We start from the raw sequence: 22,832 nt of genomic DNA, 5'->3' as shown, positions 1-22,832 counted from the left end.
GATAAGGTTGTACAAGTTCCGGTGAGATGAAATTAAAAAAAAAAGGCAGGACAGAAATTTTGATTTAAAAAATACAGGACATGAGTTTCGATTGAAAACATGCAGGATGAGCAACTGGGCAAAAAAACCTAGGACCAAATAAAATAAAAATGCAGGACTGAAATACAACTTTAAAAAAAAATGCAGGACACAATTTTTAGATTTGTATAGAAATAGTTCTAGGTGTTTTTTTGCTTTTTTTTTATCTTGGGTTACAATGCAATATCACTGTCAGTTCCAGCTCAGGCCAACTCTTCACTAGAAGATGGAGTAAATTAAAGTAGTTCCGAAACAGAATCGATCAATGTTGGGAGTTTAATTATAACGGTACAACTACGAGACAGGGCTTTACGGGTTGGGTGCTTTCTATTCTATAAAGTCCACGTTCTCAAATTCATATATGGACTTGACTAGGATGTAAAATTGCTCATTGGCACTCACACCACATCTTTTTATTTATATTGATAGGTTAAAATTCTACTTTGGGTGCTTTCTGTGACGTTTTCAAGTTGTGTTATTAAATATCGGCCTAGTGTAGTAGTGCTCATTTCACACTTTAAAGTATTGCCGCTGCTGCTGTTGCTTCATGTTGATTCATATACAAGGTGTTTCCATGTAATGCTTTTACTTCCTTTACAGCTCTTGTGCTCACTTCCTTCTTGTGAGTGTCGTTGCTGTCGCTACTTGAGGAAAGAGTGTTGTTGTTGTTGCTGCTGCTTAAAATGCTCATATTAAGATTTTTTTAATAAACTGTTTTCAATGCTCCTGCAACTTTTGTCGTTCTCATTTCACTTCCTAAGTGGTTATGCTGCTTTTGCTTGAGGGAAGAACGAACAGAGGGGATTTTTCTTTAAATTCATAAACATATAAATAAATAAAAGAAATCATTCAATGAGTTTGAATGTGATTTCCTTTATTTGATTCTTAAAAGCAGCAAATTAACAGCAACATCATAACTATCCCTAAGCAACAGCAACATACAATGAGCATAAGAGCAAGCTATAAAGGGCCCCAAAATGACAATTGTATCACAATTCAAACAGGAAAACCAACGGTCTAATCTATTAACCGAAACGAGAAACATTTATCAAACATATCAAACAAACGACAAGCACTGTTCCTGAATTAAATTCCTGACTTAGGAATATATGCAGCGGATTTGAACGTTTTAACAGGCGCCAACCTTCCCCTAAACCTGATACAGCAGTATATTAACACTTCAAACAGAAAAGACGCACTATAAAATATTAATTGAAAAAGGCTTTACTCAGACTATAAAAAAATGAATGTAATATGAAATCGTGTGTACGTACCAGTGTATGACTAAATTTCCTGAAATTTACTTTACATATGTTGTAATGGCTCTTGCTATTTCTACATGAAAGAGAATAAACTTTCAGAAAATAAAAAAATAAATTTGCAGCCATCAGCTACAATTCCTTTTATCTGTTTTGACTCCTTATAATTTTAAAATCTTGATTTATTTCCTTGCATAAACTTCAAAGTTTGTTCGATTTTTGTAGTATGCGCTGCAATGCATTAAAAAAATGGAATTGATGACTGAGGACTCTACAAAGATCTTCTACTAATCTAAATAAGTGTGCATATGTTGATAAATAACATTGCGCATTAACATAACAACTGTAAAGATACAAATGTCGTCTTCACCGAAAACTTTAATAAATCAATTTGGAAAAAAAGGTATCAAATATGACAACTTAAATTAAAAGATACTGATATATTTCATTTTATCTATAAAAATCCTATTTGTTAGCTTACTGTCAAAAAAAATATGAATCTGTAAAAACAATCACGGGCTTACCATCTTACGTATGCAAAGTCAGTGATTGATACATGTACGTTTTCACCTGTTTAACGGTCTAAAAATGATTTGGGGAAAAGAAAGACAATCCAAATTAATAATGTTCACTTACATATGTATAATGTATTTGAAATGACGCTTGGAAGGTATAAATAACATGAAGTTTACGCTTCCTACGTACAAATACCATTGTTAAGTAACATTTAACGTATAAAGTAGATACTTATGTCGCTTGTGTTGTTTTCTCTAGTAAGACTCATCCATCGATTCATCATTGCCGAACACATAGTTCATATGACAAGGTCTTCCCGAGTCGACTGGACATACACACTGACAGAAATATTTGCCACTGCTCTATACTCAAACAACGATTCATTCATAAATGCAATACTGAAAAAGGTGAGGTTAACTTATTTTTTGTGTAGTATCTCAGATCCGTTAAAATACAATTAGAATAAAACAATCCCCCCCTCCTTTTGCCAAATACTCCTTGGAGAAAAAAAATACTATTTAAAACAAACGGAAAGATAGAAATGTAGTGATCCTCTTTAAAACATCGCAATTGTTTTTTCTTTGTCTGTAAGCACGGTGATGCAGCGTACGTTTTTAATGCGTAATCGAGACATCTTTAAACTACTGCAAAACAACCAAAATGACTTTCTTAAAGGAGTAACCACTTTACTTAAAAAAGAAAAGGGAGGAGGGGGGTCCGAATTTTTTCTCGCGCGAAATTTTATATATTTTTTTTCCGATGGTACCAATTTAATATTCAACGCTATATTGTATGGGGAAACTTTGGATTCAAAAGATTTGTTCATTCTAATCATCTGTATGACCCGATTTTTTTTATTCAAATTGTAGAAAAATCCATCCCCCCTTTTTTTTAAAGTCAAATGGTCGTTCCTTAACTGCTAAAACAGTTGTTTGTAAATTTGAATTCGGTTCTACGTAATCAACATTTAAATGACATATTGTTTAAAAATGTGAACAAATCTTATGTACAGGTAACTAAACAAGGTGTATAGATCTGAACATTACACTAAACCAAATGTAAACATGTTTACTGTGCACGGCGTTTGGTGTGAACACGGCCCAACTCTCACAGATAACATATTTCTTCTAAAACTTTGGTTCATTAACATGCTGCTTGTAAATATGTGTTTTCAGTTTACCTGGCCAGGTGAGCTTTTCTCATCATTTGTATATTCAGTTTTGAATAATGTGTCCGATGATCTCGCCTGCCACCCAAGATGGTCGACATCGCTTAAAATACAACAAGGCGCAAAATCAAGTTGTGTCTTTTATTTTGAAAGTCTTTGTAAATAGAGAAAATCTTCAGAATGTTGAGCTCTGAAAATTGTCTATATGTCGATATACATGTACGCCAAAACTGTAATAGAACGTTTTCCCTCTATGAACGCTCTTTACATTCTCCAGTTATAATTACTGAAGAGAACAAATTAGAACAGTTTATTAAGTTAGCGATGAATGATAGAGTGCCATTTGGTATATTTATTTGTGTACACAATAGTTCTGTCCTATTCAAAAGATTGTTTTGGGGAAGTTAAATGCTTTTTGAACATTTCCTTTACATTAAATGAATACAGATTACAACAAATGTAAAGAAATAAATAAAGTATATCTCATGCACTGAAAATTTCAATTGACTAATTGCATTTTACATGAAATTTAAACAAAATCTCCAAAACGCGTTTTCTTATCCGCACATTTTCTGATATTTCATTAATTGTATTTTGTATCCACATGTGACTGTTTTGTCCTCAGCTGTTATATTTGAAACTCAATTAAAGCATCGTATTTTTGGCCAATTTGAGCAAATTCATTTAAAAGACCATTTTACTTAAAAGCAGGCAGCTTAATTGCAAACCAGTTTTTGAACTTTACTTTAAGCATATTCCATGTATTTATAGTGAACAGTATTTGCAAGTTCGTAATCTTATTAAGAGATATACTTACTGTAATATTTACATAATGCATAGTTTATTCATATTAATTGAGTATATTAAGAACATTGTCTACAACATAAAGTCATAAACTCGTCGAATATACCTGACTTAAAAATCTACCCGAGAAAAATTGGTACGAACTTTTAAGAAAATTGAGGTCCAAAGAATTCCGAAAGGGTTTACCAATTGCAACTACAGCAATTTGTTACAAAGTTAAAGCATTCTTAGTATTTCGTACAAATATAAATGTGATGTAAAACATTCCTTGTACATGTTTATTTTTCTACAAAATTGTTATTTTTTCTGAATTTTTTAACATACAGCAAATGTCTGGTCTTTTCATGTTGCCTATGGAAGTAAATAACGAATCCCCAAAATTTTCCGTTCTATGTTTTTAATGTTACCCTCATTGAAGATAATAAAACGAGACACATTTAGAAATACTCAAATTTTAATTTAAACTAAAAATCATGAAAAAGTGTCTCACCATATTTCCATTCGTCCCTTGAAGATAGCTGCAAAATGAATTGTCTTTTGAAATTGATAAGTAACCTGAACCCAGAACATGAATTTAAAAGTTTTATTGTCGGAACGTTGATATAAAGCGGAGGCGTTCTACGTTTTGGTACTAATGATGATTTAAACGGTTAAATTTGATGGTTATGACCAAACTAAAGCACACATTATCTAATAAGTGAGTTTAGTATAAGAGAAACATGTTATATTGGCGTATTCAGTTTTGAACAATCATTTAATCATTGTTTTAAAAGAAATGTCGAATTTGCACCCATCTATGTATGCGTTATAGTCAGCTTTTTTCTTTTTTTTTATTCTACGGTCGGGTTGTTGTCTCTTTGACACATTCCCCATTTCCATTCTCAATTTAATTAATAATTTGAATTTGGAAGTTAATACTGATAATTGTATGGGATGAACATCAAGAGAAGCCAGATCCTGTGGCGGTATAACGTATATTGTAATAACCAACACACGAGCCATAGTATTGTATTAGACATACGTTGTATTATATTCAACCTAGTTCAGATAATTTTCGATAATAAGTAAATGCTTATTGTTAAAATCTTATTTGACTTGGTATACCTGTAAGCAAGTTCGTGATTATCTGTAATCATGATAATTTATTTCAGAGTCAATTCATAAAATTGCAGTAAATGCTCTCACTGAATTCACTATGTAAATGACGTCACTGTTTAGCCCTTGTATGACAATATAAAATAAACAATAATTTTAATCGAAAGTTAATACTGATAATTGTATGGGACGAACGTCAAGAGAAGCCAGGTCCTGTGGCGTAATAACTTATACTGTAATAACTAACACAAAATCCATCGTATTGTATTGTACATACATTAACACAGAACCAATATCCAGGACAATCGCTTACATCAGCTAAACCAATCAACTTCTACAAAGTTTCATTATTTTAAATCAGATATATAAAAGTTCTTATCTCTAAGATATTTAGTTGTTTTGATCGCAGAGTGGATAGGGATTGAGCTTTGTAGTCAACTTCTGTAAAGTTTCATTATTTGAATCAGATATATAAAAGTTCGTATCTCTAAGATATTTAGAAGTCTCGATCACAAGGTGGATAAGTATTGAGCTGTGTAATTAGTACTTTGAAATAATAGAAATTCGATAAATGTTATCTTGTATATGAACTTGTTAATCGGTTTGCATTTATATATTCCGATGTGATCAAAAAGTATTACATTAACGTTATAGTGACGTACATAGTGGATGGTATATTTGAATATATATTCTGCATTTGAGGTTCAACTGGACGCATTTAGATGCACATGTCATGACAGTATGACATTCGAAATAATTCTGTTAGATTAAACATCGAGGATTGTTCCAATGTATAAATAATTAACAAGTGTGCAGACAAGTTGTAAAACAATTCCTTACTAGATAAAACATTAATATTATTAACAAAGTTTGATAGTGATACAAATATATATTTTTATGTGTTCATCGATATCTAATAGAGAAATTGAATTGACTAATTTAATCTTATCATACTGTATTAAAAGTGTTTTGTGTATGGACGTTTGACATAACAAAGAATGGAAAGGATAACAGTAAATCGGTTCTCCTTCCGACGAAAAGGTAGTCATAAGAAAAAGGATGAAGCCAAGGAAAACGCTTTTGATTTCAGTAAGATGACTCACTTGAGGTAGGACATTTAACTGTATGACAGTATTTAAATAAACATTCACTAATGCATGACACCGCAATACATATGATAAGGGGCTGTATTTTTGCCCTGTATATATTTTATATTTTTTCAAGAGAAAACAACTTTTGTTTTATTTACGTTTTTTCTAGCTACTAATTCGTGTTATTTAGAGCTTTCGTAAAGATAAAATTGCTGCGAGCAGAAATTTTCCGTGATCGTATTTGAATTTCAAAAACATCACAACGTGTCTATCCTGCAGTAAATGCTTACATGTAAAAATGAGTTTGGTCTAGGCTTATTTTAATGAAATTGTTTCATGCAAAATTACTTCTTGACGAACGTCTTGTAATTTTCATGAATTTTGTTCATTTACCAGGTTTAATCCACATTTTTCTACATTTGAAAATGCCTGCACCAAGTCAGGTATATGACAGTTCTTGTCCATTCGTTTTTGATGTTTTTTGTTATTTGATTTTGCCATGTGATTATGGACTTTCCGAATTGATTTTCCTCTGAGTTTAGTATTTTTGTGAGTTTACTTTTTACAAGTACATACTATTCAGATCTATAACAATGTATACACAAAGGTAGTTGACAATATGTGATATACACCAAGTTTGACCTTACTGTGTTACCTGCTGGCCAAAAGAATGAGTACTACCGAGTTTATCGAATTATGTAATGCTTGTATACCATATAGAGTGTTGAAATATCTTACCTTTGTTCGAGCATATCTTAATTCACTATCTACAAGTATTTATCAAAATAACTGACATTTTACAATGTTTTAGTCAAAATTTAATTTATTAAAGATTTCAACATATACAAAAACCAGATAACAATGGAAAAAAAAGATGTCTAACTTGAATATTGCGATTTGATATTAAAGCAAAGCATTTTATACGCCCGTTTACGTGACGTATTATGATAAACCCTTGTCCGTCTGCTTCGTCTGTTAGACATGTATCGCCTTTTACTAGTTGTTATGATTGCTTCTGTGTTTCTTCTACTAATGAGGTTTTATTCTCCTTTTGTTTTGTTATTTTTTTTTTAAAGATATTCGTGATCATCTGTGACTCCAGTATAACATTGCCAACCAAAGGGTGATGGTGTTTGTATAACACTTCATTGTTGTTAGCTTTAAAACTATGACCCAATGGTATGATACCCTCCTTGTTAGGTGAAATCGTCTATTAAGGACACCACTAAAGAAACCACAAGCTCAAATCATCGTATTACCTGAAGTTTATTCGCAATATAGAAGCGTTGTTGGTATATTGACACATAGCAATAAAAACTTGACACTTTAAAAGCTGATATCAACTTTCTGTTTCGAAAGATTTTTCCCCATTTGACCCTCAAGGTCAATGTGTTTGTATAACTATTGTCTTTTATTTCGAATAATCAATGTTTCGATATTGTCTGAATTTCGTAGCCACTTTTTGAAGTACATTCTTTTGTAAACTTACTTTATTTTGAGGATACTCGGCTGCTATATAGTATATGGCTTATTTTGAAATACACTCTTCAATTCATATTTCGTGTTTCTACAATCTATAGATTTGAATGCTTTGTCAAAACAAGCAGAGAAAACAAACTTGGCTTTTGCTTTAAGAAAGTTAAATTGACAGAATGAACATATATCACACTTAAGAATAATGAAAAAGTTCATAAACATGATAAAGTAGCATTGTTTAAATGCATATTGGTTTCAAAAACTTTTTATTACGGGTATGTGTATTTTTTTTACGGGTATGTGTATTTTTATAACGGGTATGTGTATTTAGGGTTTATAGAACAATGTTGACTGCTGTATTATTGACATTTTTATTGACATTTTTACCTTTAATGTCATTTTGATTTGTTCACGCATAGTTGTCAATATAATGAATTTTGATGCGACTATCATAAAGGTTTAGCTAGCTAAATAAAACAGGTTCAATCCAACATTTCTCCATATAAGAAAATACCTGTACTAGTACAGGAATATGACAGCTTTTATCCATGCGTTTGATGGACTTTCCGTTTTGAGTTTTCCTCGGGGTTCAGTATTTTTGTGATTTTTACTTTTTTTTCTATGATGTAGATCTTAACCAATGGGCAAGTTCAATGATTCATATGAACATTATACACACGACATCATTATATTCAATCAATATATACAATTGCAGTAAATGCTTTCGTCTATGGCATTTTATAAATGGCAGTTCAATTTAACTGGTCTTAAGAGACCATAAATTAAACATTAAAACTTACTAGGAAGTCAACTGTATTATAGGGTGCCAGCCTACCAAGAAGTCAGCGGTATTGATCGAGGTTAATCTGAATACTGTAAACCTTTGATCGTATTTTAGTTTTCTGCATATTTGAAAAGAGCCATAATTAATCAAAGAAAAACAGTTTGTAATAGACGAACCAATCAGGAGAAAGTCCTTGTATTACTACGTGTTTCTTTAATTTATTGTTTTCCATTTGTTGTGAATAGAAAACTGTTGATATTTAATTTCGTGGCTTTTCAAAGATCTTCATACAAGTAATTAATTGTAATTCGTTGAACAGGTGAATTCGTGGTTCACATATACCCATGAAATCTACGAAATTAGTATCTCACGATTTAGAATGAATTCACAGTAAAATATCACTTGACTACCTCGGTAACTAGATCTGTTATGATAGTTTAGCTATTGACATTTAAGTTTACGTCATATGTTCTTTGTTAGATATTGTTTATCGAAAATTATAGCACATCTTCTTGATTTATATTTATCGTATTCGGAAAATATTCTAGTTTAGAACACATACATGCCAGATTGTTCTGCCAGTTCAAAATACTGGTTAACACTAGTCCGAACTGACTGAATCAGTAAACTGGTTGAAACTGAACAAATCAAGCTGAATATCATCTATTATCTATAATTAGTTATACTCAATACTAGATCTCTCAGATATCTACGATTTGAAGTGTGTGATGTGTATTGAATATTCTATGTATACTTGAAAAATAAATATCATATTGCGATATTTATTAGATTTTAATAGTTGTAGAATGAATATCTATAATACTAAAATTACGAGGTCCAATTTGTCAGCCGTCATCACGTAAAAACGATGAATCAAAGAATTCATCTTTATATATAACTAATATAGTACAATGCTGTTGATTAAAAATTACACCACTCCAGACCTTTTTGTTTCCACATAATTATTATTGCCAATAATTAAGAAGTTCCGGGTCGAATCCGATACCGATACCGATACCAATAGTATATTCACCTGTTACTATTACCTTATCTGTACGTTCCGCATCTTACAGGCGCACCACAAAACGCTGTATTTAGGATTTTGCTATATACACGGGTCGTAATTACAGGGTTTACTCTACTTAATTCAATCATTGTCACATTGTTCCCGATTGTAGTATTTTAATCATTATGACTTTCTAAGATGACAATACGAATAATAAAAATCTGGACTTAATAAGGCGTATAGGTACAGCATGTACAGTTCATGTGTTTGCCGGAATGACGTAAAACAGCGAATCAAAGAATTCAACTTTATTTATAACTCATAAAGGAAATGCTGTTGATTGAAAAATACTCCTTTCCAGGTCCTTTTGTTTTCCATATAAAATTAATAATATCAATAATTAATAAGTTCCAGGTCGACGGGTTCAAACAGAAAGATGTTGAAAGCAGAGAAAACTGCATCTTTTAATCGACATGACTTTATCAGATGACAATACCATTACTAAAATAAGGCTTACGCATAGTTATATTCTATAATTCAGTCACAGATCCGCGACAACACGGGTGTGTTCTAGTATATATATAAATATAAGTCTTATGAGAGTTATGTCTATTGTTGCCGAAGCAACTACGTTCATAATGTTGTTGAGTTGTTTATTCCCAGTTTTACCTTTGTTATCGAGATAATAAAGAAAGTAAATGTATCTGAATTAACTAAACGAACGAAAAAATTCAGTTTAGTAATCTAATAACTCCGTTTTGGATTTAATTTACTTATCAATGCTTAGCGATTGGCAAAGGCCCTCAGAGCGAGATATGCGTACTATACAATATTATAGTTAATAAAGACGGAGCAATATTAGTTTTCACAAAAACAGCTTTTTTATTTAATACTTTATTAATTTTAAATCCATAATTATGTTTGCTACCAAACGAATTTAACAAAAAATGGACAGGTTATTGAGAACAGCCTGTCAAGCAAAAATGGTTTGAAAAGGCTGTCTCTGACTTTTAACTTACTTTTTGCATTGGCTTGATTAGAGGCTGAAATCGTAAGAAAAAAAATTTAGAATCCGCTTTTTTGTCGAATTGGCTTTGTAATGGGCTATTGAAGTCTTTTAAGAAAACAAAAGTGGGTGACATGGGGTATATTTGTTAACCTGTATCGTAGGAAAAGTCAAAGGTGTGGCTTAAACTGACCTAACTACAACCTTAAACTTTATTAAACATAATTAGAAATAATTGGGTTTTTTGTCATAGCTTCTTGTACATATTTTTATAAAATCTTTCATTTAAATCAAACTTATAATGCTTTTAATGGAATTCTTTTTATAGATATGAGATGTTTTGTGGAATTCTAATAACAAATATTTGATGCGTTTTAAACTCATTACTTTTTTTTTCTAATTTCAATAGCACATCAACATCGACTACCTCATTGAAGACATGTAATTTCCATCTTTGACGTTTGAAACCACCATTTTGAAATCGTGCATTGTCAAATGAAGAAAACGATCCCTGTTTTAAACATACAATTTTGTTTTTTTTTGTAGTTTTCCTCATGTTAAAAATGTGTAATATGTGATGAAGCTCTCGATCAAACAAGGATTATCGATTAGAATAACAGCTGTTACAGTGGAGATCACTTCTAACCTCTCATTAGAACTGTCAGAATAATCTGTCATAGAACTGTTCTAACCTGTCCTAGAACAGTTCTAGCTAGAACTGTTCTACCCTAGAACTGTTCTAGGTAGAACTGTCAGGATCAGTTCTAGGTAGAACTGACTAAATCAGTTCTAGGTAGAACTGTCAGGATCAGTTCTAGGGTAGAACTGTCTAAAACTGTTCTAGGTAGAACTGTCCAAATCAGTTCTAACCGTAGAACTGTCAGCAGAACTGACTAAATCAGTCAGGACTGTAGAACAGTTCTAAATGACGTCACTTCAGTAAGGGCACTTTAGAATTTAGAAGAAATAAATCACTTCCAATTACTTTGCTATTTAATAGCAGATTTTCTATATTTTTTACTAATCAAACGTTACATGTACAAATATATAGAAGTGAATTGAAGGTTATCCAACTCATCGGAGAAACATTTTTATAAGATTGCATAGAAAACATCATTGTTTACGTTTCTTCGTTCCCCGTCTTTAACAGTCTCTTCATAAAACTCTGCATTTGATTCATGAAAGTTTAATCTTAATTTACCTTGATTACCTTGGATTTACATTCATGATTTAAGATTCTGTTTTGACAAATGTTCAAACGAAAATTGTACAGTGGATGAATAATGGGATATTATAATTATTTTAACGAAAAAAGTGTTGTTAAACGTAAAAAAACTATGTAGGCTACATTTGCATTATATCGTAAATAATCTGGGAGTGTGGAAGTTGGAACGTCAGAAAAATATACTCAATGTGAACATGAATGAAACATTTGCCACTGGACTTTAGGCTACAAACAAAACCAATCTTTTTCCTCCTTCAAATTATTCCAAGAAGAGAACTTCTCATACATGTACTTTTCATTTTAAAATAAAGTATATGAATCAGTCATGTAGTGTTGGATGATGCCTTTAAATAGTTTTGTTTTAAAAAAAAACCATCATGAACTACACTGACTTAAAAAGTCACTTTTGTGACGATTCATTATTTAATAATTTAATTTTGGATGTAACGGGTCTCTGATTGGCTGACGTTATTTTGTTATCAGCCCATAGATAAAAGTTAGTCATGTGACCGTATCGTCATCAACGTTTTTTCATGGTTTGCCAAGGTTTAAATTGGAAGTTAGAATTAAATTATAAGAAATGACTAATATTTTTTTCTGTCTATTTGAAATAACATAAAAAAATGTGGTGCATGCACACTGTTAAAAAAACCTGCTACCCACGTTATTCAGTGTGCACCAAATTTTTTATGTTATTTCTTCATAGACAGAAAAAATATTACAGTCATTTCTTTAATAAATAATAATATTATCGATACAGAGAGGAAATAAGGGCGCGCTTAAAATCTATTTTGAAATTTGGTATTGTCTTTCATTTGTCTTTATCATGCAGTATCTATCCTGACATAGAAATATTATTGGTTTACAATGAGGCCATACATGTATATATTTACATGATAAAGTATATATGTTCAGTTTTGGTTGATGCGGTCAAATAATGTTGTTATTAAAACAACTCAGTCTGATATATCGAAACTACTGAAATTTGTTAGCAATTCAATATTTTGAATATAAAGAGGACATGCTGTCATTTGAATTATACTATCCATCGTGATTGGTTGTTGTCTGCTCTTTGGTCGGGTTGTTGTCGCTTTGACACCTTTTGCCATTTCCTTTCTCAATTTTATAAGCGATTTACAATGCAGCTATATAATTATCTATATATTAAGATTTACATAATAAAGTGTAAATATGGTCAGTTTTGGTTGCTGCAGACACACAATTTTGTTATACCAGTCTGTCTTCGGTATAAAAACTACTGAAATTTGTTTATGATGCAATATTTTTATTGAAAAGAGGACACGCTGACACTGTTAATTGATGCAAAAGAAATTAGGTGTTCCAATATTTCTATCATTTGTATTATACAATCAATTCTTATATAACAATATAACAGATTTACTATGCAACTAAAAGAGTTACATAAAAAAGAGAAAATATGGTCAGTTTTGGCTGATGTAGTCATATATGGTCAGTTTTGGTTGATGCTGTCAAATATGGTCAGGTTTGATTGATGCAGACAAATAATTTCAGATATGAAATCTAACGATGTTTGTTTCTGATGCTATATTTTGAATAAAAGTAGGAAATGCTGGCACTCTCAATCATGATTTTTTTTTTGTGGTCTTTAATTTCCAATATTGCAGTTATTTATATACTACAGTCCCTCTTGACCTAAAATTACAACTGAAGTACTGTGCAGCTATATAGACTTGCATAAAAAAGCAGATATGGTCAGTTTTAGTTGATGCGGTCAGTAGATTTTATTACACAACTCAGTCTAAAGTATGAAAACTACTGATATTTGTTTACGATTAAATACTTTGAATAAAAAGAGGACATGCTGGCACTATAAATTCATGCGAACAAAGTTTTGAGGTCATTGTTTTCCAATATTGCTGTAACTTGTATATTCCAGTCCCTCTTGACCTAAAATTATATCTGAATTACTGTGCAGCTATATAGATTTGCAGAAAAAAAGAGCAAATAAGGTCAGTTTAGATTGATGTGGTCAAAAGATTTTATTACATGACTCAGTCTGAAGTATGAAAACTACTGATATTTGTTTACGATTCAATACTTTGAATAAAAAGAGGACATGCTGGCACTTTAAATTCATGCGAACAAAATTTTGAGGTCATTGTTTTCCAATATTGCTGTAACTTGTATATTACAGTCCCTCTTGACCTAAAATTATAACTGAATTACTGTGCAGCTATATAGCTTTGCAGAAAGAAAGAGCAAATAAGGTCAGTTTATATATAAAAAAGAAGATGTGGTATGATTACCAATGAGAAAACTATCCACAAAAGACCAAAATGACACAAACATTAACAACTATAGGTCACTGTACGGCCTTCAAGAATGAGCAGAGCCCATACCGCATAGTCAGCTTAGATTGATGCGGTCAAAAGATTTTATAACCCGACTCAGTCTGAAGTATGAAAACTACTGATATTTGTTAACGATTCAATACTTTGAATAAAAAGTCTTAAAGAGGACATGCTGGCACTTTAAATTCATGCGAACAAAATTTTGAGGTCATTTTTTTCCAATATTGCTGTAACTTGTATATTACAGTCCCTCTTGACCTAAAATTATAACTGAATTACTGTGCAGCTATATAGATTTGCAGATAGAAAGAGCAAATAAGGTCAGTTTAGATTGATGCGGTCAAAAGATTTTTGTATAACAGGTCCGTCCGAGGTATGAAAACTACTTGTAAACAGATATCACATTTGTTTAAGATTCATTATTTTAAATTAAAAGATGACATGCTAGTATTATAAATTGATTGCAAATAAAATTTTGAAATCATTTAATGTTTGCCAATATAATTGGTATCCTTGCCTAAAAATAAACTGGATTCCTGCAGTGTGCAGCTAAATGTATATAGATTTATATGAAGAAATCAAATATGGTCAGTTTAAGTTTATAGTGGATCGATGGCAGATCCAGAGGGGCGACCCCTTTTTTTGACGATCAATGCATTTGAATGAGGACATATAGTTGGACCCCCCTTTTTTCCTGGGTTGGGACCCCCAACCCCCACCCCCTTTTAAAACTGCTGGATCCGCCGGAACAACGTATTAGTATTACATTATAGATGGTCAGATAATTTTGTTATTTAAAACGAGCCATCCTGACTCCCGGAATGACAAATGTAAAACAATTGAAATAACAATGCCCCCCCATATTAACGGCCTAATTCATCTTCAAAAAATGAAAGAAAAACAAATAATTTATGTAATACATCAACAAAAGAAAATCACTGAATAACAGGCTCCTGACTTGGAACAGTCACATACATCCAGAATATGGCGGCTTAAAAAATGTTCTCTTGCCGACGAAAAATTTGAAATAAAACTGGCAAAATAGCAAAACTTTTTATAATATTAATCGCTATTTTGTCGAAGCCTTTATATTTAGTCAAAGATTTCTTAAAAATTATAAATCAATTCTAGCCGTAGAATTTATAAATCAATTTTAGCCGTAGAATTTATAAATCAATTCTAGCCGTAGAATTTTTAAATCAATTCTAGCCGTAGAATTTATAAATCAATTATAGCCGTAGAATTTGTAATCAATTCTAACCGCAGAACTGTTCTAGAAGTAGAACTGACCAAAGATTTGGTCAGTTCTAGGTATAACTGTCAGGATCAGTTCTAGGGTAGAACTGTCAGGATCAGTTCTAGGTAGAACTGTCCAAATCAGTTCTAGCTAGAACTGACCAAGTCAGTTCTAGCTAGAACAGTTCTAACCTAGAACTGACTAAAAGGTGTCAGGCTGACAGTTCTACGTACTGTTCTAGAACAGTTCTCCTGACAGATTCTGACAGATTTAATGAGAGGTTAGAACTGATCTCCACTGTATGTTATAACATAACAAGCATGGTCTATCGTTTTGTAATAATTGGTCATAGACATCGTTGTAATTTTCACCTAATAATTGTTCTTCTTAAGAAATAATTCATGGGGGCTTTAGCATATCGTGATAAAGGTTGGCCCTTTATGACAAATATTTTACCAGGAGCGATAGCGAGGGGTAAAATATAGGCATAAAGGGACAACCCGTAGTACAATCTAGATATATTCAAGCCCCCATGAATTATTTCGATTCTAATAGGAACAATACGGCAAATCATTTGGATCGAAGCGCTTTAGGTAGCAATACACAGTTAGGAGATTAGTTTCGCATTATGGCCCCTGTGGATTTTTCAAATAGGAAAGTTATTGTGTAATAAAATTCATTTTTAGACAGATGAGTGCTAATTTAGCCTTCAAAGGTGGTTTATAAGAGCATCAAGATTATTTTTTACATGTTTTATGGGCTGTTTTCTGTTTGACAGTCCGTATTTTCATAGCTAGACCGGCCATCGGTCCAGAAATTAATGTACTGTTTACAAACACTCTTTTTCTACACGAAGTTTTTGACGCAATTTTACAAAAAAATGAGATGAAAGACACATGATTTTCATTGGATTTGCAGAATGATATATGTACACAGTTTCAGAAAAGGTATTACTTCAAGCAATTGAAATTCTACTTTTAGTCAAATTTTGGGGAAGTATGTGACATCTTTCCCCCCCTTTTTGCAATATTTTATAACAAATAAATGCAGATTGTTGCCATGGTTACACCAAAAAGAAATTATATTTTACCATTTTATATACTGAAAATAAAATCTATGGAAGATTCTGATTACATACATATGCCCATATATGACACAAACAGTAAGCTTGATATTGCAAGAAAGCAATGAAAAGGGAATGGTAAAATTCATAAGGGCAATTTTTTGTATTTTTTCCTAACTGTTTATTGCTACCTTATGGCATACTTACCAAGCTCAGAATTGTACAATTTAAGACTTTTCATGCAATAAATCTATTGATATTTAGATTCAAAATCAACTTCTGAGTAAATTAAGTGTTTAACAATGACATTATGAGTCAATTTTATTGTTTACAGTCCTTAGCAACCAAAATTAGACATTTTGACACTAGGCTTATATTTGTACTCTATCGATTTAACGCTTGCTTCTGATGGATTGGGCTGCATGTAGTAGCCCAAGTATTGAACGCGTTGGTTTTTTTCTTGCGAATATATCATATTATTGTTTTTATCAAGATTTCATGTTACATTTTGGCATATATTAGATGTATAGTTAAATCAGATGTAAGAAATTGATTCCCTATCACCAAGTTTTTTAATCAAGTCTTTGGTATGCAATAAGCATAAAGATTAACATTTTTATGCTTAAAATTGCTCAATTTTGTACAATGGTGCATCATCAGAGATCTTATTATGATATTCAACATTAAAAAACTGACAAAAGAGGTACAGTTTTTAAGATTTGGCTAAAACTTGAGGTAGAGACAAGATTTTACACTTTGACTTGGCACCTTTCTTAAAATCAGTTTTTGTCGCGTTTCAGTGTCAACTGCTAACCTTCATAAAATATTCATTACTCAACCAATTTAAAAAAATAAAAGGCCATTTTACTCGTTTTAGCTAGCAGAACTCAGAAAATAAGTTAAAAGGGAGAATTTGAAAAAAATATTTACTATTAAGGTAGCAATACACAGTTAGGAGATTAGTTTCGCATTATGGCCCCTGTGGATTTTTCAAATAGGAAAGTTATTGTGTAATAAAATTCATTTTTAGACAGATGAGTGCTAATTTAGCCTTCAAAGGTGGTTTATAAGAGCATCAAGATTATTTTTTACATGTTTTATGGGCTGTTTTCTGTTTGACAGTCCGTATTTTCATAGCTAGACCGGCCATCGGTCCAGAAATTAATGTACTGTTTACAAACACTCTTTTTCTACACGAAGTTTTTGACGCAATTTTACAAAAAAATGAGATGAAAGACACATGATTTTCATTGGATTTGCAGAATGATATATGTACACAGTTTCAGAAAAGGTATTACTTCAAGCAATTGAAATTCTACTTTTAGTCAAATTTTGGGGAAGTATGTGACATCTTTCCCCCCCTTTTTGCAATATTTTATAACAAATAAATGCAGATTGTTGCCATGGTTACACCAAAAAGAAATTATATTTTACCATTTTATATACTGAAAATAAAATCTATGGAAGATTCTGATTACATACATATGCCCATATATGACACAAACAGTAAGCTTGATATTGCAAGAAAGCAATGAAAAGGGAATGGTAAAATTCATAAGGGCAATTTTTTGTATTTTTTCCTAACTGTTTATTGCTACCTTATGGCATACTTACCAAGCTCAGAATTGTACAATTTAAGACTTTTCATGCAATAAATCTATTGATATTTAGATTCAAAATCAACTTCTGAGTAAATTAAGTGTTTAACAATGACATTATGAGTCAATTTTATTGTTTACAGTCCTTAGCAACCAAAATTAGACATTTTGACACTAGGCTTATATTTGTACTCTATCGATTTAACGCTTGCTTCTGATGGATTGGGCTGCATGTAGTAGCCCAAGTATTGAACGCGTTGGTTTTTTTCTTGCGAATATATCATATTATTGTTTTTATCAAGATTTCATGTTACATTTTGGCATATATTAGATGTATAGTTAAATCAGATGTAAGAAATTGATTCCCTATCACCAAGTTTTTTAATCAAGTCTTTGGTATGCAATAAGCATAAAGATTAACATTTTTATGCTTAAAATTGCTCAATTTTGTACAATGGTGCATCATCAGAGATCTTATTATGATATTCAACATTAAAAAACTGACAAAAGAGGTACAGTTTTTAAGATTTGGCTAAAACTTGAGGTAGAGACAAGATTTTACACTTTGACTTGGCACCTTTCTTAAAATCAGTTTTTGTCGCGTTTCAGTGTCAACTGCTAACCTTCATAAAATATTCATTACTCAACCAATTTAAAAAAATAAAAGGCCATTTTACTCGTTTTAGCTAGCAGAACTCAGAAAATAAGTTAAAAGGGAGAATTTGAAAAAAATATTTACTATTAAGGTAGCAATACACAGTTAGGAGATTAGTTTCGCATTATGGCCCCTGTGGATTTTTCAAATAGGAAAGTTATTGTGTAATAAAATTCATTTTTAGACAGATGAGTGCTAATTTAGCCTTCAAAGGTGGTTTATAAGAGCATCAAGATTATTTTTTACATGTTTTATGGGCTGTTTTCTGTTTGACAGTCCGTATTTTCATAGCTAGACCGGCCATCGGTCCAGAAATTAATGTACTGTTTACAAACACTCTTTTTCTACACGAAGTTTTTGACGCAATTTTACAAAAAAATGAGATGAAAGACACATGATTTTCATTGGATTTGCAGAATGATATATGTACACAGTTTCAGAAAAGGTATTACTTCAAGCAATTGAAATTCTACTTTTAGTCAAATTTTGGGGAAGTATGTGACATCTTTCCCCCCCTTTTTGCAATATTTTATAACAAATAAATGCAGATTGTTGCCATGGTTACACCAAAAAGAAATTATATTTTACCATTTTATATACTGAAAATAAAATCTATGGAAGATTCTGATTACATACATATGCCCATATATGACACAAACAGTAAGCTTGATATTGCAAGAAAGCAATGAAAAGGGAATGGTAAAATTCATAAGGGCAATTTTTTGTATTTTTTCCTAACTGTTTATTGCTACCTTATGGCATACTTACCAAGCTCAGAATTGTACAATTTAAGACTTTTCATGCAATAAATCTATTGATATTTAGATTCAAAATCAACTTCTGAGTAAATTAAGTGTTTAACAATGACATTATGAGTCAATTTTATTGTTTACAGTCCTTAGCAACCAAAATTAGACATTTTGACACTAGGCTTATATTTGTACTCTATCGATTTAACGCTTGCTTCTGATGGATTGGGCTGCATGTAGTAGCCCAAGTATTGAACGCGTTGGTTTTTTTCTTGCGAATATATCATATTATTGTTTTTATCAAGATTTCATGTTACATTTTGGCATATATTAGATGTATAGTTAAATCAGATGTAAGAAATTGATTCCCTATCACCAAGTTTTTTAATCAAGTCTTTGGTATGCAATAAGCATAAAGATTAACATTTTTATGCTTAAAATTGCTCAATTTTGTACAATGGTGCATCATCAGAGATCTTATTATGATATTCAACATTAAAAAACTGACAAAAGAGGTACAGTTTTTAAGATTTGGCTAAAACTTGAGGTAGAGACAAGATTTTACACTTTGACTTGGCACCTTTCTTAAAATCAGTTTTTGTCGCGTTTCAGTGTCAACTGCTAACCTTCATAAAATATTCATTACTCAACCAATTTAAAAAAATAAAAGGCCATTTTACTCGTTTTAGCTAGCAGAACTCAGAAAATAAGTTAAAAGGGAGAATTTGAAAAAAATATTTACTATTAAGGTAGCAATACACAGTTAGGAGATTAGTTTCGCATTATGGCCCCTGTGGATTTTTCAAATAGGAAAGTTATTGTGTAATAAAATTCATTTTTAGACAGATGAGTGCTAATTTAGCCTTCAAAGGTGGTTTATAAGAGCATCAAGATTATTTTTTACATGTTTTATGGGCTGTTTTCTGTTTGACAGTCCGTATTTTCATAGCTAGACCGGCCATCGGTCCAGAAATTAATGTACTGTTTACAAACACTCTTTTTCTACACGAAGTTTTTGACGCAATTTTACAAAAAAATGAGATGAAAGACACATGATTTTCATTGGATTTGCAGAATGATATATGTACACAGTTTCAGAAAAGGTATTACTTCAAGCAATTGAAATTCTACTTTTAGTCAAATTTTGGGGAAATATGTGACATCTTTCCCCCCCTTTTTGCAATATTTTATAACAAATAAATGCAGATTGTTGCCATGGTTACACCAAAAAGAAATTATATTTTACCATTTTATATACTGAAAATAAAATCTATGGAAGATTCTGATTACATACATATGCCCATATATGACACAAACAGTAAGCTTGATATTGCAAGAAAGCAATGAAAAGGGAATGGTAAAATTCATAAGGGCAAATTTTTGTATTTTTTCCTAACTGTTTATTGCTACCTTAGGTAGAGGCACATATTTGCCGTTCCCATAAATAAACGCACTGTTCAATTGGCGTAAAAGAACGGAGCAAACTAAATAAGTGGCATGTTTAAGCTATTTACAATAACGTATTAAGATAGATTTTGAAGAATTTAAATGTTAATTTTCTTATATATCTTATCTGTATAAAAAATGGCTATACCACATTTTAGCATTTTTTGTTTACGTTTCCTTGTTGTGATGATTTTCGGTTTCATAAGCGTGTATTTTCCCGTAAAATGCTTATATTCTAATGTCATCGTTCTATGAAGTCGGTTACCTTATTCATAAAAAAACATATGACGTGGGATTGCGATCGGAACAGCCCAAACAATATATTCATATTTTACTACGGGTATGTACTCAAAGCGTTTGAAGGACGTCATGTTAGAATATTAAATATATTGATACATTAATTGGGTTGAATATATGTAAGCGATTTGGAAACAGTTCGTCTCAAACCAATACCTGATACAAATATGTTATGGTTATATTATATACGACGAACATCTGTGCAGTTCAAAAACTAATTATATCAAATGGTCTAAATAGTTGATTGTTAATATTCACACTTGACTATGGTTTGAAAAGTCTGTATTATTGAAACTATAAAAAACGCTGGACAACAAGATAATTTAGCGATACAAAACAACTCATTAGTACGTACATGTACTAAAAATATTATTTGTTTGCTGTTTACATTTGTACTTATTAAATCATCTAGAGAGTACAAACAGGTTGAAGTGGTATTTTATAGTACATAAAAGTTAAAGTTGTATTGTATAGTACATAAATGCTAGTATAAAGTGCAGTAGTCCTAAATCGGTTGAGTGAAGATCAAATCGGGATTAAAAAAAAATCGAGGGAAACACACCAACTATAAACAGCGTAGCAACAGAAACACTGAACTGCAACAAAATAAATAGAAGCAGACTATTTGATAAAAAAAATCATATTTCAGACTTGTTACATGACTTTTAAGAAGAAAAAAATGATGGATTGAACTTGGTTATATGGTGTGCCAAATCTGTCGCATATATGGCAACATTAAAAATACAGCTAAATTGACAACATTACGTGACAAAAACACAGGACAAATTAACACAAACACTCAGGACTTTACTTTAGCCAAAATAACAATCAGATATAATCCTGTGTTAGGTAACCCTAGCTGAAATGTCTACCTTTAAAGTGTTATTATATATGATTCTGTTGTTTTCAAATTTAATTGCTATTAAGCAAAATATTATTCGAAATGTTAGAAGCATATAAACGACGGGAAAGATAACATCTAGGAATAAGACAACTTGGATGATATTGTTAGTAGACATCTTAAAGGAGTTATTGTCTTTGAATAACGATGCATTACCTTGTTTTATGGGTTTGACAAAGGCAATTGTTAAAAAAGAGAAAATTTTACACAGCAACACTATGAACAAAGATAAGATCTCCCCATTGTGAAAAAAGTAAAATAACAAAAATAAAGAACTCCGATAAAAATTCAAATTGGTGTATTAAACTTTGTTTCATAACTAGATAACCTTTCATTTGTATGAGAGTTGCAACTTGCAATCGGCGTTTTACGTCTCCGCAGTTGGATATTCCAAAACATTCTGGTAACCTTGAAAGAAAGAAATTTCAAACAAACAAATTAACCAAAACCTCACTTTATTAAGATGATACCTAGAATCTATATTTCAAGACCATTGTGTGTAATCGTGATGTTGTTACGGAATATTTATCAACAATATCTTGGTATCTTCCGTTGAACCTTTAAGTACGACGAGACGTTCTTTAGTATAACCCTGGTTCATCAACTTTCTGCTCCGCTACTGGTGACGTTTTACAATTAATAAATAGCAGATGTAAGATCTTGAATACCGAATAAGTTTGGAAGTGTATATCCCATATACTAGTACAAGATCTTGAATACCGAATGAGTTTGGGAATGTATATCCCATATCATGCATATGCAAAATCTTAAATACCGAATGAGTTTGGAAATGATTATCCCATATACAAGATCTTGAATACCGAATGAGTTTGGGAATGTATATCCCATATCATACATATGCACAAAAAAAATTAAGTGCCGAATGAGTGTGAAAATGTATATCCCATATACAAGATCTTAAATACCGAATGAGTTTGGAAATGTATATCCCATATACAAGATCTTGAATACCGAATGAGTTTGGAAATGTATATCCCATATTATGCATATGCAAAATCTTTAATACCGGATTAGTTTGGAAATG

The 22,832-nt window shown here is 31.4% G+C and overlaps 1 protein-coding gene across 4 annotated transcripts in view; it reads left to right on the top strand.

The window, feature by feature from the left end:
• The window catches only part of LOC134718764 (NAD(P)H-hydrate epimerase-like), a 96,967-nt gene that overhangs the window by 57,834 nt on the left and 16,301 nt on the right, over positions 1-22,832 (top strand). The window contains exon 1 of one of the 4 annotated variants that reach the window (XM_063581462.1): positions 5,555-6,028. The exons of the other annotated variants lie outside the window; for them this stretch is intronic. Coding sequence (XP_063437532.1) covers positions 5,919-6,028 — 110 coding nt within the window. The 5' untranslated portion in view covers positions 5,555-5,918. Of the gene's footprint in view, positions 1-5,554; positions 6,029-22,832 lie in introns of those variants that run through there. 4 annotated transcript variants of the gene reach the window in all.

This window comes from Mytilus trossulus, chromosome 5 (assembly GCF_036588685.1).
Source record: "Mytilus trossulus isolate FHL-02 chromosome 5, PNRI_Mtr1.1.1.hap1, whole genome shotgun sequence".
Classification (NCBI taxonomy): domain Eukaryota; kingdom Metazoa; phylum Mollusca; class Bivalvia; order Mytilida; family Mytilidae; genus Mytilus; species Mytilus trossulus.
This window is presented reverse-complemented; position numbering and strand designations above follow the sequence as displayed.